The sequence below is a fragment of the Balaenoptera physalus genome, assembly GCF_965194825.1.
Source record: "Balaenoptera physalus genome assembly, chromosome: 19".
Taxonomy (NCBI): domain Eukaryota; kingdom Metazoa; phylum Chordata; class Mammalia; order Artiodactyla; family Balaenopteridae; genus Balaenoptera; species Balaenoptera physalus.
This window is the reverse complement of record NC_138900.1, coordinates 16,808,264-16,832,745: the sequence shown is the minus strand read 5'-3', so window position 1 is coordinate 16,832,745 and position 24,482 is coordinate 16,808,264. Positions and strand designations below refer to the sequence as shown.

Genomic DNA, 24,482 nt, shown 5'->3' with positions numbered 1-24,482 from the left:
TGAGTCTGAGAGCCTGTGTCGAAACAGAGAGGGAGCCCGTGCATCAGGGAGGGAGGGGGAAACGGGATGAGACCGGTGCCAAAGTGTTCCCATTTCCCAGCCCCAGGAGTTTGGGGCGCAGGGTAGGGGGTTGGGCATCTGAGGAGATAGGCTGGTAGTGTCTCCTAGAGGTGGCAGGGTGGGGGGAGACTTCGGAGAGAGGAATCAGGCTGGACCTCATCAGGGAGGCGAGGGTAGGGAACCCAGCGGGATAGGACCCACCCTAGGTGTAAGCCAGCCTGGGTCGGGGACGCCAGAATGGGCGGCAGGTGCCCTTCCTCAGCCTTCCTCTCCTTTTCCATCGGCCTTTGTCTCTCCCATCTCTGTCCCCTCCCATACTGCCACCTAAAGGTGACTGCCTCACACTTCCACACCTTCCAGCCACAGAGAGCCTGGGACCCGGGAGACCGCCCTCAGTGGGGACGCCAGGCGTCTGTCGGGGAAGGAAGTGGCCGCGACCCTGAGAGGGGTCATGGGGCGTCTCAGCATCCCGGCTGCTCTGGGCTGAGAAAGCTGGGTGTGGAGCAGGGGAGCTGGGCAGGCGGGCCACCCCCAGGGAATGAGGGGGCGAGGGAAGACCTAGGGAGGGAGCTGCTGACCCAGGCACCCAGCCTGTTTACCAGGCCTGGTGGGGGCATGTGTGTGAGCTCACAGCCTGCCATGAGCGCTGGGACTACACCAGCGCACCCCACTGCTGCCCCCAGCCCCTCCCAGAGGGGCCAGAGTGGCACTGGCAAGGGAGGAGGGGTCAGCACAGGGGCAGGAGCCCCGGGTCAGCCAGTGGCCCTCTCCCCTGGGCCCAGCTCAGGATGCAGAACTCGGGCAGCCTCCCGAGGTCTCATCGCTGCTCAGCGAGCGAGGCTGCTTCTCCACTCCCAGGAACCCCAGGTCCTCCCACTTGGCACGGCCTTGTGTCGCTGGGACTCATTGCCGAGTTAGGAGGGGCCGGTTTCTATCTGCCTTTCCCAGCGTCTCTCCGTCAGCCTCTCTCTACACGCCAACACGTTCCCCCGAGCTTGTAACATCCATCACTTCTCACGATGGAAACACAGTCCCTGTCTGTCCTCCGCTGCTCCTTCCCAGCTCCTTGTTATTCCGTCGCTGACTCTTTAATGATGCTAACAGTGGTGGCGGTAATAACAACAAAACTCATCATCATCGTTGTAGCTGCAGTTTATCCAGGGCTTTCTATGCGCCCAGCACCGGACTAAGCACTTTTAGGCTCAGACAGCCCTGGGAGAATCGGTCTTACTCTTGGCCTGTCTGCCAGCCTCACTCCCAGTGTTTCCAAGAGCATGGGCCGCTTCCTCAAGCCCATGGGCGAGATCGTCCCCCACCCCGGGGCCCGGGGCCTCCCTGAATCCAGAGCCTCTTGCCTCCCCATGGGTTGACTCGGCGATGAGTTCCAGTGACCCAAGGCAGTGCCGAGTGGGAGGACCTGGGGTTCCTGGGAGTGGAGAAGCAGGCACCACATTTAGGGACAGAGAACTTGGGGCTCAGAGAGGACATTGTGAGTATGCGGTAGAAGCAAAGCTAAGCCCAGCCTGTCTCATTCCTGAGCCTGGCTTCCAGCGTATTCTGTCATCTCCGTGTCTCAGACCTTCCACTGCTTTTCGAAGGCCTCATTCTTCTCTGGATAGAATTAGTTTGGGTTTTGCTCCGGGGCCATGTAAGGGGCAGAGAGCAGGAGGAAATTGGAGGCCTCCGGGGTTGGTGATGGACATCCCAGCCCCCTGAGCCTGCTGCTTCCCATTCCCACGGGGCAGGACCCCAGAGCAGGAGGTGCACGCTCACTGACTCCAAGACTCCTTCCCACACTTCCTTCGTGGGACACCCTTACCATGGTGTAGAGCTGCCCTCTCCCTTCTCTGTTACTGATATTTTTCTTTAAGCCAGCTTACTTTCTTAAGTATATTTTAAGAGAATACTTTATATCACCACTCTAAGTGGAAAGCCAGGCTCACTGGCCCATAGATAGAAAGAACCAGAAAAACAAAGTGAGAAGCAAACAATCGTATTACATTATAGCTGGCGGCAGCTCCTGTACCCTCTTTGTTAAAGAGGGAGATTAGCAAGTATGAGAGAGGTGTTCCAGGCACACCAGCACAGAGATGGAGTCTTCTTCTTTACCTAATCAGAAAGCTTCAAAGAGAATTAAGAAAAGAGTAAGTTTCTCACTGTGTGATTCAGACTTATTCAAAGCCATGTTCACGAACCACCTAAATTCTCCCATGCCACCAGCAGTCCCATGTTCTACCTTCTGGGAAAAACTACCCTCAGACATCCCTGGACCTGAGGGGTCACCTCAAATCAGTCTTAAGGCATGTTTATTAAATACCTGTTGTGAACCAAACAGAAGACTAGGTGCTTTCACATGCATGATCTCATTTAGTCCTCACTATAACCTCGAGAGATAAATATTATTCCCGTATTACAGATAAGGTAACTGATAAGGTAACTGAGGCCTAGAGCTGTTAAACAAACATACAAAATCATATATAAGATCATGGTAAAATGGAGCTGTCAGGACTTCCCTGGTGGCTCATCACGGGGGCGAGGGCAGTGGTTAAGAATCCGCCTGCCAGTGCAGAGGACATGGGTTTGAGCCCTGGTCCGGGAAGGTCCCACATGCCGCGGAGCAACTAAGCCCGTGCGCCACAACTACTGAGCCTGCGCTCTAGGGCCCGTGCGCCACAACTACTGAGCCCACATGCCACAACTACTGAAGCCCACGCGCCTGGAGCCCGTGCTCCGCAACAAGAGAAGCCACCGCAATGAGAAGCCCGCACACCACAGTGAAGAGTAGCCCACGCTCGCCGCAACTAGAGAAAGCACGCGCGCAGCAACGAAGACCCAACGCAGCCAAAAATAAATAAATAAATAAAAATGGTGGGGGGGAAAATGGAGCTGTCAGAATCTGATCCAGGTAAAGGGGTCAGACTGAACTTGGTAAAGGGGACTTATTTTGAAGTAGCCCCTCCCCCACCCCAGGGTCACGGGGAAGCCGGCCGCCCCTCCAGCAGAGGCCCCCAGCAGGGAGGTGCTCTGGACAAGGAGCTGGCCATCACTGCTTACTAGCTGGGTGGCCTCCCTCAACTCTCTCCCTTCTCTGAGCCTCAGCTTCATCATGTCTAAGGGGGTAATCGTGGGACCTACCTCGGGGGAGGTTGTGAGGGTGAATGAGTCATGTCTGTAAGTGCTTAGCCCAGAGTGAACACCCAATAAAAGATGGCTGTGAGGGTCCCGCCCAGACTCCTCTCCCTGTTCTTGCGCAACTGCAGAAACTGCCCTCCTCTCTCTCTCACTCCCTCGCCTGGCTCTCCCTGTCTGGCCCAGGTGCCAGGTTCTTGCTCACACTTATTCCAAGGCCTTTCCCAAGTCCGCTCGAGCCAGTAGGCGCCCCTCTACTAGTTGCCAGACATTTGTACCCAGCCTCGACCCCTCCTCTGGAACCTCTTAGTCTAGGGGGAGAATGGACATGAAACAGGTAAGTATATAATTACAGCTTGTCGCAGCGCTGTGAAGACCGGTATCAGCGTGCCACGAGAGAGTAACAGAGGCGTCCCTAGGTTCAGGCTGGGTGAGGTTCGGGGAGGGGGGCCACATAGAGGCATAGAGGCAGGGAGGACACTCTTAGCAGACGGAGCAGCCCCCCAGGCCTCAAGGCAGGACTGAGCCGTGCCGCTTTCACCTTTAAGTTCTGGCTCGGCTCTTCTCTTCCAGAAGCCTCCCAGGATTGACCCCCAGCACATACTGATTAGCCTATATCTCTTTGGCACTTTCAGGACCCCCAACCAAGCAAGAAATTGGGCATACAAGTAAAATCAATGAGAGCTTTTACTTTCTTTTTTTTTTTTTTAATTTTTTTTTTTAATTTTTATTTATTTATGGCTGTGTAGGGTCTTTGTTTCTGTGCGAGGGCTTTCTCCAGTTGTGGCAAGCGGGAGCCACTCTTCATCGCGGTGCACGGGCCTCTCACTATCGCGGCCTCTCACTATCACGGCCTCTCCTCTTTTTTTATTATTATTATTATTATTATTATTATTATTTTAAATTTATTTATTTATTTATTTTTGGCTGTGTTTGGTCTTCATTTCTGTGCGAGGGCTTGCTCTAGTTGTGGCAAGCGGGGGCCACTCTTCATCGCGGTGCGCGGGCCTCTCACTATCGCAGCCTCTCTTGTTGCGGAGCACAGGCTCCAGACGCACAGGCTCAGTAGTTGTGGCACACGGGCTTAGTTGCTCCGCAGCGCGTGGAATCTTCCCAGACCAGGGCTTGAACCCGTGTCCCCTGCATTGGCAGGCAGATTCTCAACCACTGCGCCACCAGGGAAGCCCACGGCCTCTCCTCTTGCGGAGCACAGGCTCCAGACGCGCAGGCAGCATGTGGGATCTTCCCAGACCAGGGCTCAAACCCGTGTCCCCTGCATTGGCAAGCAGATTCTCAACCACTGCGCCACCAGGGAAGCCCAGCTTTTACTTTCTGAAAGAACAATTCCCTTCTCGGAAGGGACTCCTCCAGTCCAGGCGAAACGACGTCCAGCACAGAGTAGACCCTCAGGAAATGTGTGGTACAAAGGAACGCTTCTGTTTCTTGAAATGCATGAAACAAAGGTCTGCGATTTACTAGGAAATACATCAAAAATGTATCGGTACGTGGCTAGATGCCTAGCTGTGTGATGAGTGGAAAGGCGATAAAGCAAGCGTAGTCATGTGCTAGTGGTGGAATCTTAGTGGCGGGTATGCAGGTATCCACTGTAAAATTCTTTCATCTTTGCAGTAAAATATTGCCAGGGGAGAGAAGCAACATATGTGATTAAAATGGTGGTATTCTGGGGACTTCCCTGGCAGTCCAGTGGTTAGGACTCAGTGCTTCCACTGCAGGGGGCACGGGTTCAATCCCTGGTCAGGGAACTAAGACCCCACAAGCCACACAGTGCAGCCAAAAAGGGGGAAAAAAAATAAAGTAAAAAATAAATTAAAAAACAAAAATAAAACTTTTAAAAAATGGTGGTATTCTACAGATAAAACAAGGAGAACATAAAGTGCCAGGAACATCACCTTTACTGTGCACATTAGGCCCCTCCCCTCCCTGGTGTGTCATTTAGTCCTTATTGATGCATCGCTTTGTATTATTTTTCATGTTCTGTCTATATACCTCATCTCCCCACAAAGCCTGTAAACTCCCCAATGGCAAGAACACTGTCTCATGTCCGGTCCCACAGTTGATGGAATTTTGGAGCTGGAAGCCACGTTTGCAGTCCTCTCCTGCAGACACCCACCCCCCTTTATATGGGAGGAAATGGTGGCCCCTGGAGGGGAAGGATGCGGCCTACAGGCGCACGGTTCTGAATGGAATGTAGGTCTCCCAGCGCTCAGGTCCGTGCTTGGCAAGTGTTCTAGAGACGTTATAGGCGACCGTGCAAGGTCAGGTTCTGGCAAGAGACAGGCCTGCTGCTTTCTCCTGGGTTGCCCCCACCCCCCCGCAAGTGCCCTGGCCCCTCTGAGCCTTAGTTTCCTCATCCATACAATGGGGATGATAAGGGAACTTCTGCCTTTGGGTTGTGGGAGGCTTAAATGGTTACAGGGTGTGAACAGCCCTTCACACAGTACCTGGAAACTACGAAGTGCTCAGTATGTCGTAGTTGCTATCATCAATGGTCCGGGCTTTGAGCCGGGCCTTCTGTGTCACTATTCCTGTCCTTGTAAAGAGGCCTCCTGTCATCAGAGTGGCTTCCCCCCTGAGCCTTTGGCCCTCGTCCCCAAGAGAGGATCTCCCACATGTACCTCTTTCCTCTCTCCTATTCACTGAGTCTCCTGATACTAAACAGGAGAGAGACCTCTTCGTTTTCAGAATATCCTTGGTAGCCCTTAGGCTGTTTCTCCCTCCACTTATTGTGTGTTCTTAGTCATGTTTCTTAACTTGCGTAAGCCTCCATGTGATTTTCTATAACATGGGGCAATAGCAGTACCTCTTACCTAACTGGATGGTTGGGAGGATTCAGTGAGGTCATGCAGGTAAAGCGCAGGGAGCCTCGCACGCCTTGATTGCGCAATACGCACAAGTTACTGTTGATATTCCTTTGGTGCCACACTCCTGAATGAGGATGCTACCCCCTTGGGCTTCACCAAGGTTCCTGCCACTTTTTCCCTGGTGCTTCTGCCCCCACTACTGGCCTGGAGCGGCTTTCCCTGCACGAATTTCCTCCCAGTGCTGAGCATGAATTTTGCACTAGTGAAGCATGGCTTGTCCCTGTAATGGCCCTCTTCCATCGGATCAGCCTGAAATCTCCAGCTCAACCCATCCTGTGCGTCGGACCCCCCCAGCTTCTCCGGTGAAGAAGCAAGAGGAGAAAAGACAAGCCTCCCCTCCACGGATCCCTCCTGAGGGAGCACAGTGGACCATGATGAGAGTACAGTGTGTTGTATTTATCCACAAATCTCAGTACAGCCCCCTTAAGGGACTCCAGAAATCTATCCTCCTACTTCTCCCCGGCTCCTTCAGGTCATTTCAGCTGATATGACAACAGGAATGTCAGTCTGTTCAACAAGGCCAGTTCATCAGTTTAGGGAATGATGCTGATGACGGTCTGGAAGAGAGAAGGAGAGAGGGAGTGGATGCAGGGCGCACAGTCGCAAGACCTCTACCCTCTTGCACCCTAGAGAGATGGGAGGGAGACTGACTACTCTAGCTTCGGAATTGCTTGCGTCTGGGGAATAATATAAGGAAGGCGGCACCTAGATTCAGGAAGAATAGGGAGACAGTCCTCCCAGACAGAGGTGCCAGGGGCCTCTGTAGGGACAGAGAAGCCTCGTGTGTTTTGCCTGAGAGGATCCCCTGCCACCTCCACAGCCCAGGAATAAACAAGGGTGTGCCTTTGGGTTCCAGGCACAGTCTTAGGGCTGTTACACACCCTCACCCTTTTGCCCCAGGCTCAGGCGTCTGAATGTACTAAATGCAAAGAGAAGAGCTAGGACTTTCCTTTGAGCCCAGAGGGAGGACCAGCATCCCACAGGAACTTTTATCCTGGGCTGGCCGGGCAGGTAGGTTGCTGTCAAGCAGGGAGAGGACAGAGCTACAGGTTCCCGCCACCCAGCATGTTGCCACAAGGCAGCAGGGACAGGGCAGCGGAGGGATGCACAGAATAGGGAGGGAGTCTGACAGGAGACGCCGAGGAGAGGGGACAGGCACACAGAGGGGAGGGTTTCAGCAGCCCCTCCCTTCCTGGCTCCTAGATGTACACAGGTCCCTGGAGGACTTTTCTGCCTCAGTGGGAACGGAAAGCGCCCAAAAGATGAAAGCAGGATGTGAAGGGCAAAGAGCAGTGAGGAAAGGAAAACCAGAGCTGGAAAATGGGTTGGATGGTGTCTGCAGAGGCTGAGTGTCTGTCCACAGTGCAGTTGTCAGTGAACAGGCAACGGGAAGAGGATGTAAGAGCATCTCCCAAGTAGGAAGTAGAAACCACGTGGGCACTCACCTTCCACAGAACTGAAAGGTCAATGAAGGGCTTGTTGACCAAAGCCTGAAATTCAAGGACAAGAGGGTTAGCCCCCAGCATCTGTCCCACCAACCCTCCTAGGAGAGCCTCCACGCCACCGCCCCCGCCCCCACCCACCCTGTGCTCGCGAGACTTACTCCAGATGTTATGGTTGTGGTTGCAGTCACTCCTTGCTTGTCAGTGAGTCTGTTTTGATGATTGTCCTGTGGATGAAGCCCAGGCTGTCATTACAACCCCCCAGACCCTAAGGGTCTCCCAAGTTCCTTTTCCCCAGTGGCCAGCTTCCCCTAGGGTGACCGGGGCTGGGGCAGAAGGCATAGGCTAACCCACTACCCCTCACTATCCAGAAAGGAAACCTATGTTGCTGTGGGAATTCTGTGAGAGATGGGAGGAGAAGCCAGGAAGAATGTCTGCCCCTACTGGTTAGTCTTCCCTCAATTCCCTTTTCTTTCAGTTGATGAGATGTTCTCAGTCACTGAGAAGGGGCCCGACTGGAAAGGGAACCCAGAGAAGCCACGCAAATACCAGGACCATAGTTTAACCTCAGCCCTGACTTCAAAGCTGCCCCTTCTACACACACGCTAACCTGATCCCTAACTCGGGTGAATGCCTGTCCTTAATCCTCTCCCCACTCAGCAGTGTCTCCCCCGCTGCACTGCTGCTGCCCGCCTCAAATCCCCAAGCAAACAGCCCTCTCTTGGTCTCTGCTTGGTGAATCCTGGCGTCTGACTCAGAGCCCTCTCCTTTACCCTGCACACTTTCTACATCGTTCCTTCCTCCCCACCCACGCATCTCTGGTTCCGTGGCTGGTAGCCCATGTAGCTATGGGCTTTGAGGCCTGGGCCAGTCCTCAAGATGGTGTCCCAAAGAGTCCTCGTGGAGAGTGGGGAGTGGGGACCTGGGGCAGGCAGGAGTCAGCCTTCTCCTGTTCCTCCTTGGAGGCTGCTTGCCTCTCCTGGGCTCCGGTATCTATTCCCCCTATGTAAGTGGGGATCAGATATCCTCCAGAAGGCCTCCTCTGATGGGGCGGTGTGGAGGAAGAGAAGGAACCCCGACTTGTGATCCGCCAGAGCTGTGTGCTAGCCTCATGACCTTGGCAAATCCCTTAAACCTCGCTGAGCTTCCGTTTCCTTACCTGAGAATCAGGGAGTCAGCATCTTCACCCTGACTACCTCAGAGGCTTGTTATGAAAATTAAACAGAACAGGGCTTTTCTCCCAAAGCTATTCCCCAAGCTCAAGCTGATGCTCTGGGTTTTCTCAACACTCATTCTCTTCGCACTGTAATAGATCTGGGCCTCAGTAACTGCTTCCTGTTCCCCAGGAGAGGCTTCGTGTTCCTCCCTTTAGATCTCCTTAACTAGGGGGCAGCTCCCTGAAGGTGGGGCTTGGTCCCATTCACATTCTCTGATACAGGGCTTTGCAGATAAGATGGCTTAATCTTTCTGACCAGCTGACCACCAGCTCCTTTGTAAGGGAGATGGCAAGGGAGAAGGAGGACACAGTTACATAGCTGCCCAAGCTTCTTTCACCAAATGATAGGGACCTGGGCGCCCCAAATGTCCCAAGGGTTTAACCTCTCCCTCCCACAACACCCTTCTCCCCACTTCCCCACCCCTGTTCACCTACATTCAGCAGCTTGTTGGCTTCCTTGCCGGCTTCGTTGGTCCCAATATGAACAGTCTGATGCAACCCGTCCTCCTCCTTCCCGGCCTGGCCAGCAGCGTGGTGGACACCTTGGCCAAGTTTCTCCACTTCCTTTCCAGCCTGACCAGCAGCGTGGCTGACCCCGTGGCCAAGTTTCTCTGCCTCCTTTCCGGCCTGGTTGACCCCATCGTGGACCCCTTGGACCACTTTGCCAGCCTCCTTTCCAGCCTGTTCAGCAGCATGGTGGGTGCCCTGGCCAAACTTTCCTATCTCCTTTCCAGCCTGATTAACTCCATGATGGACCCCCGGGACTATTTTTTCTCCATCTTTCCCAGCCTGCCCTGCAGCATGGTGGACCCCCTGGCCAAACTTTTCCACCTCCTTTCCAGTCTGATTAACTCCATGATGGACCCCCTGGACTATTTTTTCTCCCTCTTTCCCAGCCTGCCCTGCAGCATGGTGGACCCCCTGGCCAAACTTTTCCACCTCCTTTCCAGTCTGATTAACTCCATGATGGACCCCTTGGACTATTTTTTCTCCCTCTTTCCCGGCATGGTGGACCCCCTGAATCACTTTGTTTGCCTCCTTCCCAACCTGTCTAGTAGCATTGTTGACTCCATGGACAAACTTCTCTGCTCCCTTTCCTGCTTGTCCGGCGACATTGTTGATTCCATGGGCTACCTTGTCCAGGCTGTTGTTGAGCCCCTGGACGCCCTTGTCCAGCTCCTTACCGGCCTGGCTCCCCACACTGTTGAGTCCATTAAAAACTTTCTCCCTTCCAGCTTGAGGGATTCCATTATTGATGCCTTCCAAGGCCTTGCCCACCTCTCTCTCTGCATTGCTCAGCCCTTGGCTGATCCCTTCAGTGACCTTCTTAACGGGCTCAGCATTGGCCGCCCATCCAGGCAAGGGCCCCAACAGCAGCAAGAGGGAGCAGGAGCTGAGCAAACTGGCAAGATGCATGTTGTTGGGAAAGTGGGGACGATGCAGAGAGGAGCCAGGGAGGCAAAGCTACTATTTATCCTCTGCTTCCTTTCCTCTTCTCCACCCCTCATGACTCAATTACCCTGTGAGGCACTGACTTGATCCCCAGTCAGGGAGGTATTTCCCAGGGAGATTTGGGGTTGAGCAATGACGAGTAGGAGGAAGAGTGGGTGAGTCATGAATGGAGAAGACTCACATGGCATCTTTGCTCCTTGCCCAGCTCAGGCCCTCCACCCTAGAGCCCAGATGTCTGCCCTTCCAATCACTTCCTCTTTTTATTCCTCACCGACTATCCAGGCCTCCTTTCTCCCAACCACACCTTCAGGCACCCACCATCCCTGGGACCCAGGCCTGGTTCTTCAGCATCTTCACTCCTCTCGGGGGGACCTAAGGATCCAGCTTCCCCAGCAGCAAGAGTCTGGAAAGATGGGAGGCACAGTCAGGGGGTGGGGAGCAACCCCGGGGAGTTGAGGGAATCATCAGACCTTGTTCCTGTTGTTCTTGTTGACCCCCAACGCCCACACTTCTTATGCTCCGGCCACACGGGTCTTCTCCCTGGTCCTCAAACACACCAAGCTCATTCCTGCCTCATGGCCTTTGCACCTGCTGTTCTCTCTGCCTGGAATGCAGAAGTCAGATCTTCACAAGGTGGTTTCCTCCTCACTCTCTTCTTGGCTCAAATGTCACCTTCCCAAAAAAACCATTCCCTGGCCGTCCCACAGCTATACTCTGTAATATCATCCTTTAGTTTTTATAGCTCTTACCACAATCTGAAATTATCTTATTTTATTGTCTGTCTCACCTATCAGATAGTAAACTTCCAGAGGGCCTTTGTCTGTATTGATCATTGTCACATCCCCAGCTTCAAGAACATTGCCTGGGGTTCAGTAAATATTTGAACAGATGGATGGATTAGAAGACGCCAGGGGAAGGCCTGAACCTGAGTCTCAGAGGGTGCTGGAGGGAAGGTTGCCTGTATCCCCAGAGCAGCATAAGGTCCCTTGTTGAGGGTTGCAGATTTTGGAGCCAGGATCACATTCTTGTCCTACCTCCCAGCCCTTGGGCAAGGGCAGGGGGCTGACTGCCATGAGCAGGGGCAGGACGCAGTGTCTCCTGAAAAGCCAGTTGAGGCAGTCATGGGGAGGGGCTGAAGACCCAGGGCAGCAGAAGACTGTCAGCCAGAACCTGGGCTGAGGGCCAGGAGCTCATCCCTCCTGCCCTCCTCCCCCTGAGGCCTCCTAAGTCCCAACCTGAAGCCTCAAGTGTTGACATATTGGCAAGGGTTGGAGAGGGAAAGAGCTAAGAGTTTGGCCTATGTGTGGAGAGGGACATCAGAGGGAAGGGCAGGGGGTGGTTGGTAGGTCTGTCGTTGGTAGGTCTGTAGAGCTAGTTCAGAGGGAGCCTGAGACCAGAAGGATGGGGGCCAGTGGGTGGGTACAGTTGGGTGCAGGGGTAAAAGATATTTGGGTTTGGGTGCCAAGAGGAGAGCCTGGGAGAGGGGGTGAAGGTGGGATTGCTGGTGGGAAGGCCAGGCACAAAGGAATGTGTAGGGTGTGAGCAAGTGGGGATGGCAGAGTTATATGTGTGGGTGCCCAGGTGTGACAAGAAGCTGCACATGTTTTCAGGTTTTGCTCAAACAAGGGTGACAAGGCCCACTCCCCTTGGAGGACCCAGGGTTCCATCCCAGATCCTGGACACTTGGCTCCACCCAGAATCAGGCCTCCCAGACCCAGAGACCCAGAAGCTTCTGCCATCTCTAGGTTCTGCCTACAGAGGGTGACTAATTGTGCCACCTCTCCAAGCTTGAGCTCACCAAATCTGTTTCCCAGTTTCACGGTCCAGGGACAAAGTCAAATCTCTGGGCAACCTCAGGTGTAGCTTTCCTGCCCTTGTTCAGCACCTGAATGAGGGAGTTTCCCATGCCGGGAGATTGCTGGGTAGGGAAGGGTGAGCTTCAGAATTCTAATCCGCCCCGAGATTGAGAGGTGGGATTTCTCCTTCGAAATGTACTCCATTTCTCTTTTCCACCTCTCTCTCTGCCCCACCCTACCATCTTCCATCAGCCTCGGTCCTTCTCCTCAGTGCTTCATTCCCATTTGCCACTATTTGATTCAGGACTTTGGCATCCATCTCCGTACGTGAGATTAGCCTGGAGTTGTCCTTTCTCTGCTGGTTTTAGTAACGTGGCTGTGCTGTTTCCTAGAGTGAATAGAGGAGGTTTCAGTAGCTGAGCTACCACAGCGCCCCCAAAGCACTCCCACCAAGCATGCAATATGCGATGTGCGCATACACAGTGTGCTTGCCGCTCCACAGGGCCTCAGAGCACGTGCCCTACCCACAGCCTCTCAGCACAGGAGCTGCTACTTGGCTTCCCAGCTCTGCTTAGGCTCTGCAGCAGGTCCTGTAGAATGGCAAATATTTGTTCCCCATGCTTCAGCAAATCTTGCCCATAAAATCATCGGGATCTGAATCAGCCTTTGGGAAGATACATCTTAACTCCTTGGTTCTCCTCTTGTTATTGGCCTACTCAGATTTGCCATTTCTTTTTGTACCAGTTTTGATCCCTCATATTTTCTAAGAAAATTTTAATTGCATCTAGCTTTTCATATCTATTCTTGTAAAGCCGTACCAAATTGATCTCTTTTCAGTCCTGGTTTTATTTGTGTACGCTTTTCCCCCATCTTGATTATACATGTTAAATTTGTCCCCCTTTGTTCTGTTTTTTTGGTCTTGGTTCATTGAAATCTCCCCAGCTGTACACTCAGTTCATTTTCAGTTCCACCTCTCCCGGGCCATCCAAGCAGGAGGGCTTCACCCTTACTCTGTGCCATGGCAGGTGCTTAGCAAACTCAGTTCTCATGGAGGTCTGGGGAAAGAAGAGGTTATGTCATTCTGCCCCTTCTCGCTTCCACACCTCTCTCTGGGATGATGACTCCTTCCTGGCCTAAACCTCACAGCCCCTAAATCTTGGTCACAGCTGTGTGTCAACCGGCCCTGCAGGTGAAGGTGCCTGCCTGTGAGTCACAGGTGTGCAAGCAAGCCCCCGCCTCCCATGCTTTGGGGGACGGGAGCCATCTGTCTATTTGTTCTTCCCCTAATGTTTACTGAAAGCCTGCTTTGTGTCAGGCACAGTTCTAGGAGCTGGAGGACCAGTGGTGAACAAAACAGAAAAGAATGGGCCCAACGGGGAGACAATGAACAAGTAAGTAAGTCAGTAACTAGATCATGGAAAACTACATGAAAAACCATAAGGAAAAGAACAGAGTGCTGTGAGAGGATAGGACTTGGGGGTTGCTCTAAGACTGGGGATCTGAAGAAACCTCAGGAGGTGACATTGATTCATTCATTCTGGTATTATTTATTGAGGGAGTACCTTTCAAGTGCCAAACATTCTTCTAGTCAACAGGTGTAAAAGTGAGGAAGGCATGGGCTTCCCTGGTGGCGCAGTGGTTAAGAATCCACCTGCCAATGCAGGAGACATGGGTTCGAGCCCTGGTCCAGGAAGATCCCACATGCCGCGGAGCAACTAAGCCCGTGCGCCACAACTACTGAAGCCCGCGCGCCTAGAGCCTGTGCTCTGCAACAAGAGAAGCCACCAGAATGAGTAGCCCCCGCTCGATGCAACTAGAGAAAGCCCATGCGCAGCGACGAAGACCCAATGCAGCCTAAAATAAATAAATTAAAATAATTAATTAATTAATTAAAAACAAAAACTGATTTTTAAAAAAAAAAAGTGAGGAAGGCAGACAAGCACTCTCTAGTGGGCAGAGACAATTGGCAAGCTAACAAATGAATAAACAGGATGATTTTTAGAGAGACATATGCTGCGTGGAAAATATAGACTGTAACCCTAGAGCAGTTTTGCACACTGGAATATTTAACCCAGGATGGGAAGTCAGACAAGGCTTCCCGGACGATGGGTAGACGGAGGGAGTGGGGGTGATGGCAGATAGTGACTGAGAAAGGAGAGAACTTTAGATATGGAGTTAGGAGGGCCTCTCTTAAAGGGTGGCACCTGAGGGAAACCAAGAGGCAGCCAAGGGAAGACCTGGGTAGGACTTCCAGGCACAAAGAAATAGCTAGGGTAACTATCCAGAAGAGGGTCCAGAACGGCATGGAGCCAGTGTGCCCAAAGAGAAGAAAGAAGAAAGAAGACAGCAGAGAAAGGGCTTTGAAGACCAGTGTAAAATGTTGGATTCCATTCTAGACGCCAGGGGTGGGCTTGGAACGGTGGTACACGGCCACACGCCTCGACTGGGAGGGGGCCTTCGCGCTGCCTCCTCTTGTGACGTCACTGGACTGTGACGTCACGGCAAGAAGGTCCAGCTCCTCCAGCCCCCGAGCCCCCGTCTCGCAGTAACATCGCGGCGGGTGCCGAGGCAGCTGGCTGGGCCATGAAACCTTAGGAGGCCATGTCGAAACGCGACGTCATCCTCACCAATGTCACCGTTGTCCAGCTCCTGCGACAGCCGTGCCCAGGTGAGGGAGGCGGCGGAGTGCCCCCAGGGAGGGGAGGGAAGGGCGGTCGGGGAGCTCCTGTAGCCGGGTCTGAGTACCTGCCGGCGAGCGGCGCACCAGTAGTGTCCACCGGGAGCCGGGCAGGAGGTGCGGGGTGGCCTTGCCTGCCGGGGCTCTTCCATCCGGAGCAGCTGCCCTTGCTCCCTCCAGCCCCACCCTCCTCACCACCGGCTTTGCCGGCAAAGTGGTTTCTATGGCAGTGGTGGAGGGGACGAAGACCCCTGCCCCCAGGTTGGGTTTTGCACCAATAGCGCGGTGGAAGGGTAGAAACAGGCCAGGAGGGAGGCCGGAGCCGGGTTTACGAGGGGACGCCTCTGAGGACGGCCGCTGGTTGTTGAAGCGCCTGGGCGAGCGAGGTTTCACATAAAATTGACGCTGCTGCGAAAGAGCCGCTTGGGGATTGGTGGACCTTGTCCTCCCTGGATCGCACAAAGCGAGGACACTTGAGCGCGCCGGGTGCCGAGCACTTTACAGGTGTGCGCTCAGTGAAGCCTCACAGCCACCTCTGAGGCCAGTGTTTAGTGTCCCCATTTTACAGGGCGGCCACCAGATGTAAGAGGACACAAAGCGCGTTTCTGGGTCTCAGCACGGGAATAGTGGAGTTGGGACTCGGGGGTCCCTGCTCGCCCTACCTCCCCCGGCCAGAGGTGCGCGCACACGCTCCAGCCAGACGAATCCAGGCCTTCCGGAGGGCCACCCCATTCGCTCCCGGCCTCCTCCCTGGCCTCGGGCGAGGCAGTCGGCGGCCTCATTACCGCAGGGGTGGGTGTGGCCGACGTGGGGCGGGGCTTGGGCGGGGCTCCAGGGTCCAGGAGACTCTGCTAGACGCAGCAGCAGGCAGGTTAACAGCTGTGGGCCTTGAAAACCCTCCCTGCTTATCACTTGCTCAGTGATCTCGGGCCTCGGTTTCCCCTCTGTGAAGTGGGTATATAGCACGTACCTCACAGGATTCAATGAGCTGATGCACGTGAAGAGCTCGGCACCGCACCTAGCCCTTGGTGGCACCCAGGAAATGGGAGCGTCATTGTAACTGGTAGAGAGCGTGCCCGATCCAGTGTTTCACCTACCGGGTGAGGCTTCATCACTGAAGCTCCTCCGGGCTCTTCCTTCCCAGCACAGCAGCTCTCCTCCAGCCCACGTACCCCACCCTGGAGCGAAGGGAGAAGGGAAGGCTGGGGGAAGTTGTGAGAGAAGGACCACCTGGGTTTTCTTTTGAAAGGTCACTGAGTGGGCTCAGATCCCCACTCTTCACCCATATGGACAGATCTCCCCTTTTCATGAGAGCAGAAACAGAACCCCCAGGAATACAAACGTTCTTAAGGTCACCAATAAACACTGACTAATACCTTTATGAACTTGTAGTGCTACTGGAAACACGCACAGCCCAGCCTCACGCCACAAGGTCTGTGGCAGCCTGGAGAGACCAGGGAGAGAGACAGGTCGGCTGACCCCCAGCTCCTATCCCCACCCGCGCCAAGGTGCCTTTGATTCTGGTGCCAAGCGCAACTCCTACCTTCATCCTCCAGGCTCTCTCCAATCCCTTCCCTCTCCCTTTCCTCACGAATACACTTCATGTCAGACTTTCTCCCCTCTATTAAAATCAGCACCTACTGGGCCTTGAGATCTCACTGAGACCTTACAGTAGCCCCCAGGTGGCGGGTCAGATGTGACATCAAGAAACAGGCTAGAGTTTCATTAACTTGCTCAAGACAACTCAGCTGGCAGGTGGCTGAGCCAGAGCTGACATCCAGGCCTGACCCCCAGCTTGAAACCCTCTACCAGCTAGGCCCCTGACTGCTGTCTCCACCACGTTTCTCCTCCCTACCTGAAGCCCTCACCTGTAGCTCAGGTAGCACAGCTTCAAGCACAGGTGTTCTTGATGCAGCATAGGTGCGGATCTGTGTGTCTGGAGAGGCAGAAGCTGATATGGGTTTCCATTTGTTTCATATATTACGATAGACCTGTGTTTCCTAAACTTCTCTGAGGGTAAGAATCACCTTGTTGGAAACAGGATTCCTGGGCCTCAGTGCAAACCCAGAGTCAGATTTCCCTAGGAATCAGCCTCCCGGTGATTCTTACCAGAACAGTTTGGGGACCACTGGACTAGATCGATTATCAGGCAAGTTTGGGAAATGATCTTTGAAATATTAATGTACGTGGAACGTTTCCTAGACTCTATCATAAGCACTACATGTATCACTCATTTAATCCTCACGGTGACCCTCTGAGAGAAGTACTATTATCATCTCCATTTTACAGAGGAGGAAACTGAGGCACAGAGACTATCACCCCTAAGCAATTGTTAAAAATATGTACCCACTGAGTTAGAATCTCCAGGGAAGAGGCCCTGGCATGGATATTTTAAAGCAAGCCCACCCCCTGCTCATTCTGTTGATCAGGTCGGTTTAGGAAACACTGGGCTACATGGTTGGCCACTCAGGGCCAGGAGCCAGCAGCAGGTTCTGGGTGGCAAAGATGGCTCATTCTGTCGCAGTCATGGTGCGGCCCACTGCCCCTCCCCCACTCCCAACAGTGACCAGAGCACCACCCCCACCGGAGCCCCAGCCAATCAAAGAGCAAGTCCCACCACCTCCACCTCCTGCACCTAAGGTTTCTGTGGTTCGGGAGCTGACTGTTGGCATCAATGGGTGAGTCGCCCCGGCCCCTGACCCATTCCTGAAGCTTTAGGGCCCGGCCTCTCCTCAGTCACTAACTGGAGCATTTCATCATGTCTCAGCAATGCTTTCATTCTGCCCATCCTGGAAAAACAACAGGGATAAGGTAAACAGGGCTCCACCTTCAGAGAGCTCACATTCCGGCGGGAAGTACATTAAGACTGAAGAGGGCAGTGTTAAGCCGGGGAACTCAGGGAAGGCCTCTGGGAGGTGACACTGGAGTAAGGCCTGAGTGACAACTGTGCAGCAAGCAATGGCTGTGGGGCGTAGGTGGCAGCTCAGTGTAATAAGGATGGGCAGGAATTCAGCATGGCTGGTGTGGCACAAGCAAGGGAGAAGAGGGAGGGCAGCGGAAAGCTGGCAGGGGCCTGGCGGACTGTGGTAAGGAGTTTGGACCTGGCTTTACTGTTAGAGAGTGGTGGAGGTTTTCAGGTCAAGAGATATAATCTGACCTGAAGTTCTACAAGATCCACCCAGCTACAAGGTTGGGAATGGGGTATAGGACAGATGGTCAGAGGAAGCGCAGAAAGCAGTGAACAGGCTGGTGAGGTCATCTGGGCAAGACAACGCTGGCCCGCACAGGGACGGCTGCCGTCTTCCCCACCCAGACCCCTTGAGTGGGACTCTTCTCTGTTACCCCCTTCCCCCTCATCCCCTCCTCTGCGTGCTGGCTGGGCATTCTGAGGACAACCCCCTCAGCTTTCGTTCCTGTACAGATTTGGACGCATTGGTCGCCTGGTGCTGCGTACCTGCTTGGAGAAGGGTGTTAAGGTGGTAGCAGTGAACGATCCATTCATCGACCCAGAATACATGGTGAGCAGCAGACAAAGGGCAGGATAGGGGAGAGTGCGACCAGGGTGGGGAAGGGGTTCAGGGGAGCTCTGTGGAAGGCTCCCAGCTGCCACGTGGAACCTTCACTGAAGTGGGGACTCCCTGGCAATGCTCGCTCCCCGTCCACCCCAAGTCTAGGAGCCATTCTGTCTCCTGCAGGTGTACATGTTTAAGTATGACTCCACCCACGGCCGATACAAGGGGAGCGTGGAATACAGGAATGGACGGCTGGTCGTCGATAACAATGAGATCAGCATCTTCCAGTGGTAAGGGCGGCTGTCTTATGCAAGCCTGCAACATACTAATGCAGGGGATGTAGAGGTGACTAGAAGGGGATCCCAGCCTCTCACATGGGGTTCATAACCCCCCAAATTGTGTGTGCACATGCCTCTGGATACTGGTGTGGAGAGGGGGCCCACTGTACTCAAAGTACTTTTTTATTTAACACACATGTGCGTGTTTTCTCTCAGGCATATCAGCTCAACCTGTCTAAAACTCAACTCTTCATTATCCTTCAACCCTCAAATCTATTCATCTCCCTGCCCGGGAAATGGCATCACCATCTAGCCAACTGCTTCCACTCAGTTCCTACATAGGAGCCACAGAGACCTTTTCAAAACATCAACTGGACCTGGTTACTCCCCCACTTAAACCCTCCAGTGGCTTCCCATCACCCAACAAATACAATCCCAGCTGCTGACAGGGCCTCCCACCAACTATATGCCCTGTTCACCAGCCTTCCCTTGTCACCTCAGCGACACTGGCCACCAACCTCCCGGGACCCTGCGCCAGCACCTTTTCTTAAAACCCACTTCACCTAGCTCTCACTGATACAAATACTCCTCCTTCATTGGAAGATACGTTTAGAATCTGCAAGTCAAAAGCAATAACACTGGATGTTTAATAAGATTCAAATACATTTTCAAAATACCAAAAAAATTAAAAATTTATAAAATGGGAAACAGTAAACCTACTTTATCTTTCTAATGTAAATTATCAGCCTCTGCCGGCCCTGTGGCTGCCTCCAATTTCCAATTTTACGCACACGCACACTCGTGAGCTCTCTCCAGCCCCAGGCAAGATCTGCAGCCTTCCCAGCACTCCTCCCAGCAGGTCCACTCTCAGCCCCACTGTTTATTTGTGGTCAGGTGGTCAGGGATGGGTGGAGGCAGGGACTGGAGAGTCAGTGAGAATGGGAGAAGCTGCTTGACCCAAATTTGAAATCATGACAGCAAAAACAATTCCAAATTCCAGCAGAGCAGTCATTACTCAGACATACTGTGTCCTTTCCTTCCTCAGCCTGGGCGCCATCGTTGCCGCCACCCAGGGTATTTTCCCAGCGCTGCCCCGTCCCCACACAGCCGCCCCCTCAGTGTGTGCCCCGCTCAGGTGCCACCTTCCCTGGTGACTGCAGCACCTCTTCCCCCTTCCCCACTGCTCTCCATCATCAGCACGAGCTGCATTGCTTGTGTGTGTACTTTGCCCCGCTCCACCCTTTCCAGCTGGGTGACCCTGGGCAAGGCAATGAACTTCCCCAAGCCTGTTTCCTCATGTGTCTGATAGGGATGCTGAGCATACCCACCACAGCCATAGCAGGGAGCACGGCCAGAGGCATGTGGGGAGCACCGGGAAGGGCTCACGCAGCCTCCTTGCAAGGAGGGCCCTGTCAGCCTGTGGCACCACTGTTGCTCTGGCACCCGCGGGCGCAGGCCCTGGCCCGGGGTAGACTCAGTACTTCCTTGAAGAATGAACAGAATCCTCAAAACAAGCCCCTGGGCAGGAGGGCAGGGCCCATGACAGCCTAGGGGAAGGGGCTGGGGTTTCCAGGGGCACCGACTCTCTGCCCCATGCCAGCTCAGCAACTGCTACAAAGGAATTTGTTGAAGTGCCCTTCCCCCAACTTGGAAGGCAGGAAATGAGGGGGGCATCAGAGAAGAGCTACTTGGGTTCGATGATGAAGTGTGACCTGACAGATGACCAGGGAGCAAGAAGAACCATGTGTGGTGGCCCAGGGAGAAGAGAGGAAGCCGCTCATTCATTCATCCCTAGGGCCGGCCTGCCTGTGCTCCCAGGCAGCTCTGCCTCTACTCTTTTCACCTCTGTCCTGGCTCTTCTGAAAAATGCCAGTAATAACAGTACTTACCTCAGGTCATCAGGGTTAAAGGAGTTCAATACAGGTAAAGCACTCAGCACACAGGCACATGGCAGGTGTTCAGTAAACATGTGTAGAATGGCTAATAAAAAAAAACCACACACATTGACTGAACCCCTCTGGAGGGAGCAGACCCAGCCTTGCTGCCATGGAGTGCTCTAGATGAGACAGACACTAACAATCACAAAAGCAAATACTGCAGTTGTGATAAAAGCTGAGGGAAAAGATTAGTATAGAGTTTACCCATATATTGTTTGTTTGCTAAAGCCAAGTAGAAAACAGCAATAGTAGATGTTTAATATGTTTCAGACACAAATGTTTGATATCGAGTGGAAAATGTATATTGATAAAACAAGAAACAGAAAATCTCCTTTACCTTTCCAATATAAACCACTAGCCACTGCTAGCCCCAGGGCCGCCTCAAGGCTTCAGCCCCCTGGGAGCTGCTCTCTGGATGTGCTGTGTGTTTTCAGGGACTTGCCTGGTCTCTGGCAGCAGGATCCCTGTTGCAGGAGCTGAGTAGTCAAGAGAAGAAGGGCTAGGAGGGCTGTGATGAGGTTGCCAGGGCTGAAGCCAGAAGCAGTAGGGCAGGCCTCACCCTCCTGGGGTCTACATCCTGGGCCGCATATGTAGAAAGGGCCTGACCTGGCTGGGAGTAGTCTAGACGGTCCCCCAGGCGGGGCTTGAGGCCTGAGTTGGGGAGGTGGCGGCTTGTACCCAGGCATAGCAGGTAGTCAAGAAAAGTGGCCCACTAGGGGGGTTAGCGATGAGATGCAAGACCAGCAGGGTCGGACCCATCTGGGGCAGCTAGGGATGTGTGGGGTGAGGGGAACAGACGGCCAGGCAGGAAGGTGTCTGGCCAGCCTTTCAAATGGTGAAGGCCATGGACTATGAAGGCGAGAGACTGACTCACGGTGCTACCGCCCCTCCACAGCAAGCAGCCCAAAGAAATCCCCTGGAAGTCTGTCGGGAGCCCCTTTGTGGTGGAGGCCACAGGCGTGTACCTGTCCTTAGAGGAAACTACAGTAAGTCGGGGACAGGTGCCCAGGGCTGCCCGGGGGGTGTGGCACTTGAAGCACCTCATGACACCCGTGCACCTTCCCTAGGCCCACCTTGAGGCAGGTGCCCTGCGTGTGGTCATCTGTGCGCCCTCTCCAGATGCACCCATGTTTGTCATGGGGGTGAACGAAAAGGACTACAACCCCGGCTCCATGAAAATTGTCAGGTAATGGGCAGCAATGTTCTGAAGCGTGTGCCTGGAGGACAAGCCAGCCTGCGGTGGGGAGGAATCCGACTCACCCTCCCCACTCCCACTCCCACTCGGCCCCTGGTGCTTTTCACATCAGTCCACTTCTCCTCCCCAAAGTCTTAACAGCCATCTTGTTCATGTTACCCTAAAACCATCCGTTAGAACTGCGCGACTCCCGGAGAACATGCTTGGGGAGCTTCCCCCAGCTGCACCTCTGATGCCTCCTTCGGTCTGACGGCATCCCCGATGCTCCCTCATCCCCAGCCTGACTTTTCACAAAACCAAGCCTGTGTGCAAACCCTGAAAGGAGGTAAGGGTGGAGGGGTGGCTCTGCGACTCACCTCACAGTGCCTTGCACACCCGGGCCGTTTCAGCAACGCATCCTGCACCACCAACTGCCTGGCCCCCCTCGCCAAGGTCATCCACGAGCGATTTGGGATTGTGGAAGGGCTGATGGTGAGTTGGGGAGAGGGGCTGGGGCAGGAGGCAGGGCTGGGAAACTGTACCTCTTCCTCCCATACTCACTTAGTGTGTGGAGTTAACAGGGAGAGACTGGTTTGGGGAGGAGAAGCCCACCAGTGGTGAAGTCTTTTAAACTCTGGACCCTGCCTGCATGTGCCCCTCCTGTGACAGTGGTGGAGGCCCCGCCAGCCTCCACACCTGGGTCACCACCCTGCGCCTGGGAAAAAGAGGCATGGGAGCTTGGGAGCAAGAAGGCCTCACCTCGGCCCTCTTCTTCCCCAAGACCACAGTCCATTCCTACACTGCCACCCAGAAGACAGTGGATGGGCCATCGAAGAAGGCCTGGCGAGATGGACGGGGTGCCCACCAGAACATCATCCCGGCCTCCACGGGGGCTGCCAAGGCCGTGGGCAAAGTCATCCCAGACCTTCAAGGGTATGAGGGCATGAAGCTGCAACAAGGGTTGGGGGTGCAACCCAGGAGGACTGGACTAGCCCCCAATCCTTGAGGTGTCTACTGAGCGGAAAGCAGAGACAAGGGGGAAATGATGGAGAAGTCCCTGGGTTCTGACTCCCGCCCCTGATGTGGGATTCTCCAGGAAGCTGACGGGAATGGCGTTCCGAGTGCCAACCCCAGTCGTGTCTGTTGTGGACCTGACCTGCCGCCTGGCCCAGCCTACCCTGTACTCAGACATCAAGGAGGCCATAAAAGCAGCAGCCAAGGGGCCCATGGCTGGCATCCTTGCCTACACTGAGGATGAGGTAGGGGCTGAGCAGAAGGGACCCTGGGAAGAGCCCTCTGGGAAGGGAGCGTGATTTTCCATTTGCCAAGGAGCTGTTTGCAGCGTATCAAGATAGGAACTGCAGGGCTGGGAAGGTCACCTCTCCCTTACCTCAGAGTCTTTGCACTTGCTGCCCCTTTGGTCTGGAAAGCTTTTCCCTCAGGTGGCCACATAGTCTGTCCTCACCTTCTCCAAGTCGCTACTTCAACCTCTCATCTCAGAGAGATGTTCTTTTTGTGACCCTTTTCCTTACCTGAAATGTCATTTCATAGTCACTGTTGGCCCTGCTAGCACGTACACTCCAAGACAACAGAGACTTTGGGCCTCGTTTTTCACTTCCATAGCTCCAGCCATCTTCCCAGGGCCTGGCACATAGCAGGTGCTCAGTACATGCTTAGTGAACAAGACAAGGGCTCCCATTTCTCAACACTCGCTCGGGGCAGGCCACAGCCAGATGCCTTCCCTGTGAGGAATGGATATCGCGTCTCTTTGCTCCCAGAAGCGCCAGCTCTGTCCGTCCACCTTGGTGCTGTCTCCCCGCTTTAGCTCCTGAAGGTCCACCCTCACACAGCTGCCAGGATCTCTTAAAGAAATCAGATCACATCACCCCCAGAGCTGAAAACCTTCCTGTGGCCTTCCACCACGCTAGGGCCAAACCCCCAGGGCCTTTGTGCTGCATTTCCTTCCACCTGAGACCCTGCTGAGGGCTGGAGCTGACCAGATCCTCCTAATCATCCAGAGCCAGGCTCACTGCCTCCCCTCAGGGAGGGCCTCTCGCTGACACATTCCACGTGCATTTTTCCCAGGAAGAGATGTCTGTTGGTGCAGCATCAGAGGCTGTTTGCAGTCTGTATCCTTTGGCCAGTCCCCTACCTGAAAAGCCCCCATCTGTCTTCCTCATACCCTGTCCCCAGAAGCTGGACAGAGTGGGGCTCCATCAAATACTGTAGATGAATGGATGGAGTGTGCTCCACGAGCCTGAGCTCCTGGAGGTCCCTGCTCTGCGACCCACGCTTATCTTTAAAGTTCTGATCGCCAGGTCGTGTCCACGGACTTTGTTGGCGATACCCATTCGTCTATCTTTGATGCTAAGGCCGGCATCGCGCTCAACGACAACTTCGTGAAGCTCATTTCCTGGTAAGGGGGAAGAAAGGGATCAGAGAACGTGAGGGGAGGCTGGGGGTGGTCGGGAGGGATCCCCTGAATCCCCTCCATCCCTCCCTCCCTCCCCAGGTACGACAACGAATATGGCTACAGCCACCGAGTGGTGGACCTTCTCCGCTACATGTTCAGCCGAGACAAGTGAAGCAGACTGGCCCGCCTCTGTTTCCCAGTGCTCCCGGGCCGGTACCCGTCTCTCCCGTCCCCGCCCTCGGCCCCCCGGGGGAAAGAGGGCGTCCCGCGCGAGGGGCCCGCGCCGCTGGGCCAACGGTGAAATAAAAACCTAGAGTGCTCACAGCTGCGCCCCGTGTCTCTGCGCCGGTCACAGCGAGGTCGGGTCCGGGATCCAGGCCCACCCCGCACGCGCTCGCTAGGCCCCCGCCCTGACCCCGAAAGCGGCTCCCGCGGGGCCGGGACCGCGCAGGCCCCGGCTCGGCCTCCCGCGGGTCGCCCGGGCACCGCGGCGGAGCCTGATGACGTTCGCGCA

The 24,482-nt window shown here is 54.4% G+C and overlaps 2 protein-coding genes and 1 long non-coding RNA gene across 11 annotated transcripts; 1 reads left to right on the top strand and 2 right to left on the bottom strand.

Annotated features, from left to right (window-relative positions):
• Positions 1–102: 102 nt before the first annotated feature.
• Positions 103–24,292, top strand: GAPDHS (glyceraldehyde-3-phosphate dehydrogenase, spermatogenic). 7 transcript variants are annotated; one of them, XM_082438125.1, is made up of 13 exons: positions 103–3,526; positions 13,293–13,368; positions 14,374–14,645; positions 17,218–17,332; positions 18,076–18,172; positions 18,350–18,456; positions 21,277–21,367; positions 21,449–21,567; positions 21,966–22,047; positions 22,337–22,488; positions 22,652–22,814; positions 23,874–23,971; positions 24,068–24,292. In XM_082438125.1, the coding sequence occupies exons 3-13, from the start codon at positions 14,579–14,581 to the stop codon at positions 24,138–24,140; spliced, it is 1,164 nt and encodes a 387-aa protein (XP_082294251.1). In that variant the 5' UTR covers positions 103–3,526; positions 13,293–13,368; positions 14,374–14,578; the 3' UTR covers positions 24,141–24,292. The 7 variants fall into 7 exon arrangements, with proteins under 7 accessions (XP_082294251.1, XP_082294253.1, XP_082294250.1 ...); XM_082438124.1 differs by lacking the exon at positions 103–3,526 and adding an exon at positions 6,847–7,082; XM_082438127.1 differs by lacking the exon at positions 14,374–14,645.
• SBSN (suprabasin) lies at positions 6,447–10,222 on the bottom strand. The gene is made up of 4 exons (XM_082438130.1): positions 9,165–10,222; positions 7,675–7,740; positions 7,517–7,561; positions 6,447–6,628 (listed from the first exon to the last, which is right to left on the bottom strand). The coding sequence occupies exons 1-4, from the start codon at positions 10,143–10,145 to the stop codon at positions 6,605–6,607; spliced, it is 1,116 nt and encodes a 371-aa protein (XP_082294256.1). The 5' UTR covers positions 10,146–10,222; the 3' UTR covers positions 6,447–6,604.
• Positions 13,505–24,462, bottom strand: LOC309648902. Of its 3 annotated transcripts, XR_014256849.1 has the most exons (6): positions 24,292–24,462; positions 22,946–23,968; positions 17,290–17,443; positions 16,523–16,590; positions 15,752–15,832; positions 13,505–13,831 (listed from the first exon to the last, which is right to left on the bottom strand). It is a non-coding gene; the product is annotated as an uncharacterized lncRNA (long non-coding RNA). The 3 variants fall into 3 exon arrangements; XR_014256850.1 differs by lacking the exons at positions 15,752–15,832; positions 16,523–16,590; positions 17,290–17,443; XR_014256851.1 differs by lacking the exons at positions 13,505–13,831; positions 15,752–15,832; positions 16,523–16,590; positions 17,290–17,443 and adding an exon at positions 19,068–20,857.
• Positions 24,463–24,482: the final 20 nt, after the last annotated feature.

Excerpts from the sequence above, each read along its gene's own strand:
- SBSN (XM_082438130.1), bottom strand. The coding sequence starts at position 10,145 with ATGCATCTTGCCAGTTTGCTCAGCTCCTGCTCCCTCTTGCTGCTGTTG. Across the intron at positions 7,741-9,164 it reads AAGCCAACAAGCTGCTGAAT|GACAATCATCAAAACAGACT; the intron begins GTAGGTGAACAG and ends CTTCATCCACAG. Across the intron at positions 7,562-7,674 it reads CCACAACCATAACATCTGGA|GCTTTGGTCAACAAGCCCTT; the intron begins GTAAGTCTCGCG and ends CTTGAATTTCAG.
- GAPDHS (XM_082438123.1), top strand. The coding sequence starts at position 17,109 with ATGGTTGGCCACTCAGGGCCAGGAGCCAGCAGCAGGTTCTGGGTGGCA. Across the intron at positions 17,333-18,075 it reads CTGACTGTTGGCATCAATGG|ATTTGGACGCATTGGTCGCC; the intron begins GTGAGTCGCCCC and ends GTTCCTGTACAG. Across the intron at positions 21,568-21,965 it reads GGCTCCATGAAAATTGTCAG|CAACGCATCCTGCACCACCA; the intron begins GTAATGGGCAGC and ends GGGCCGTTTCAG.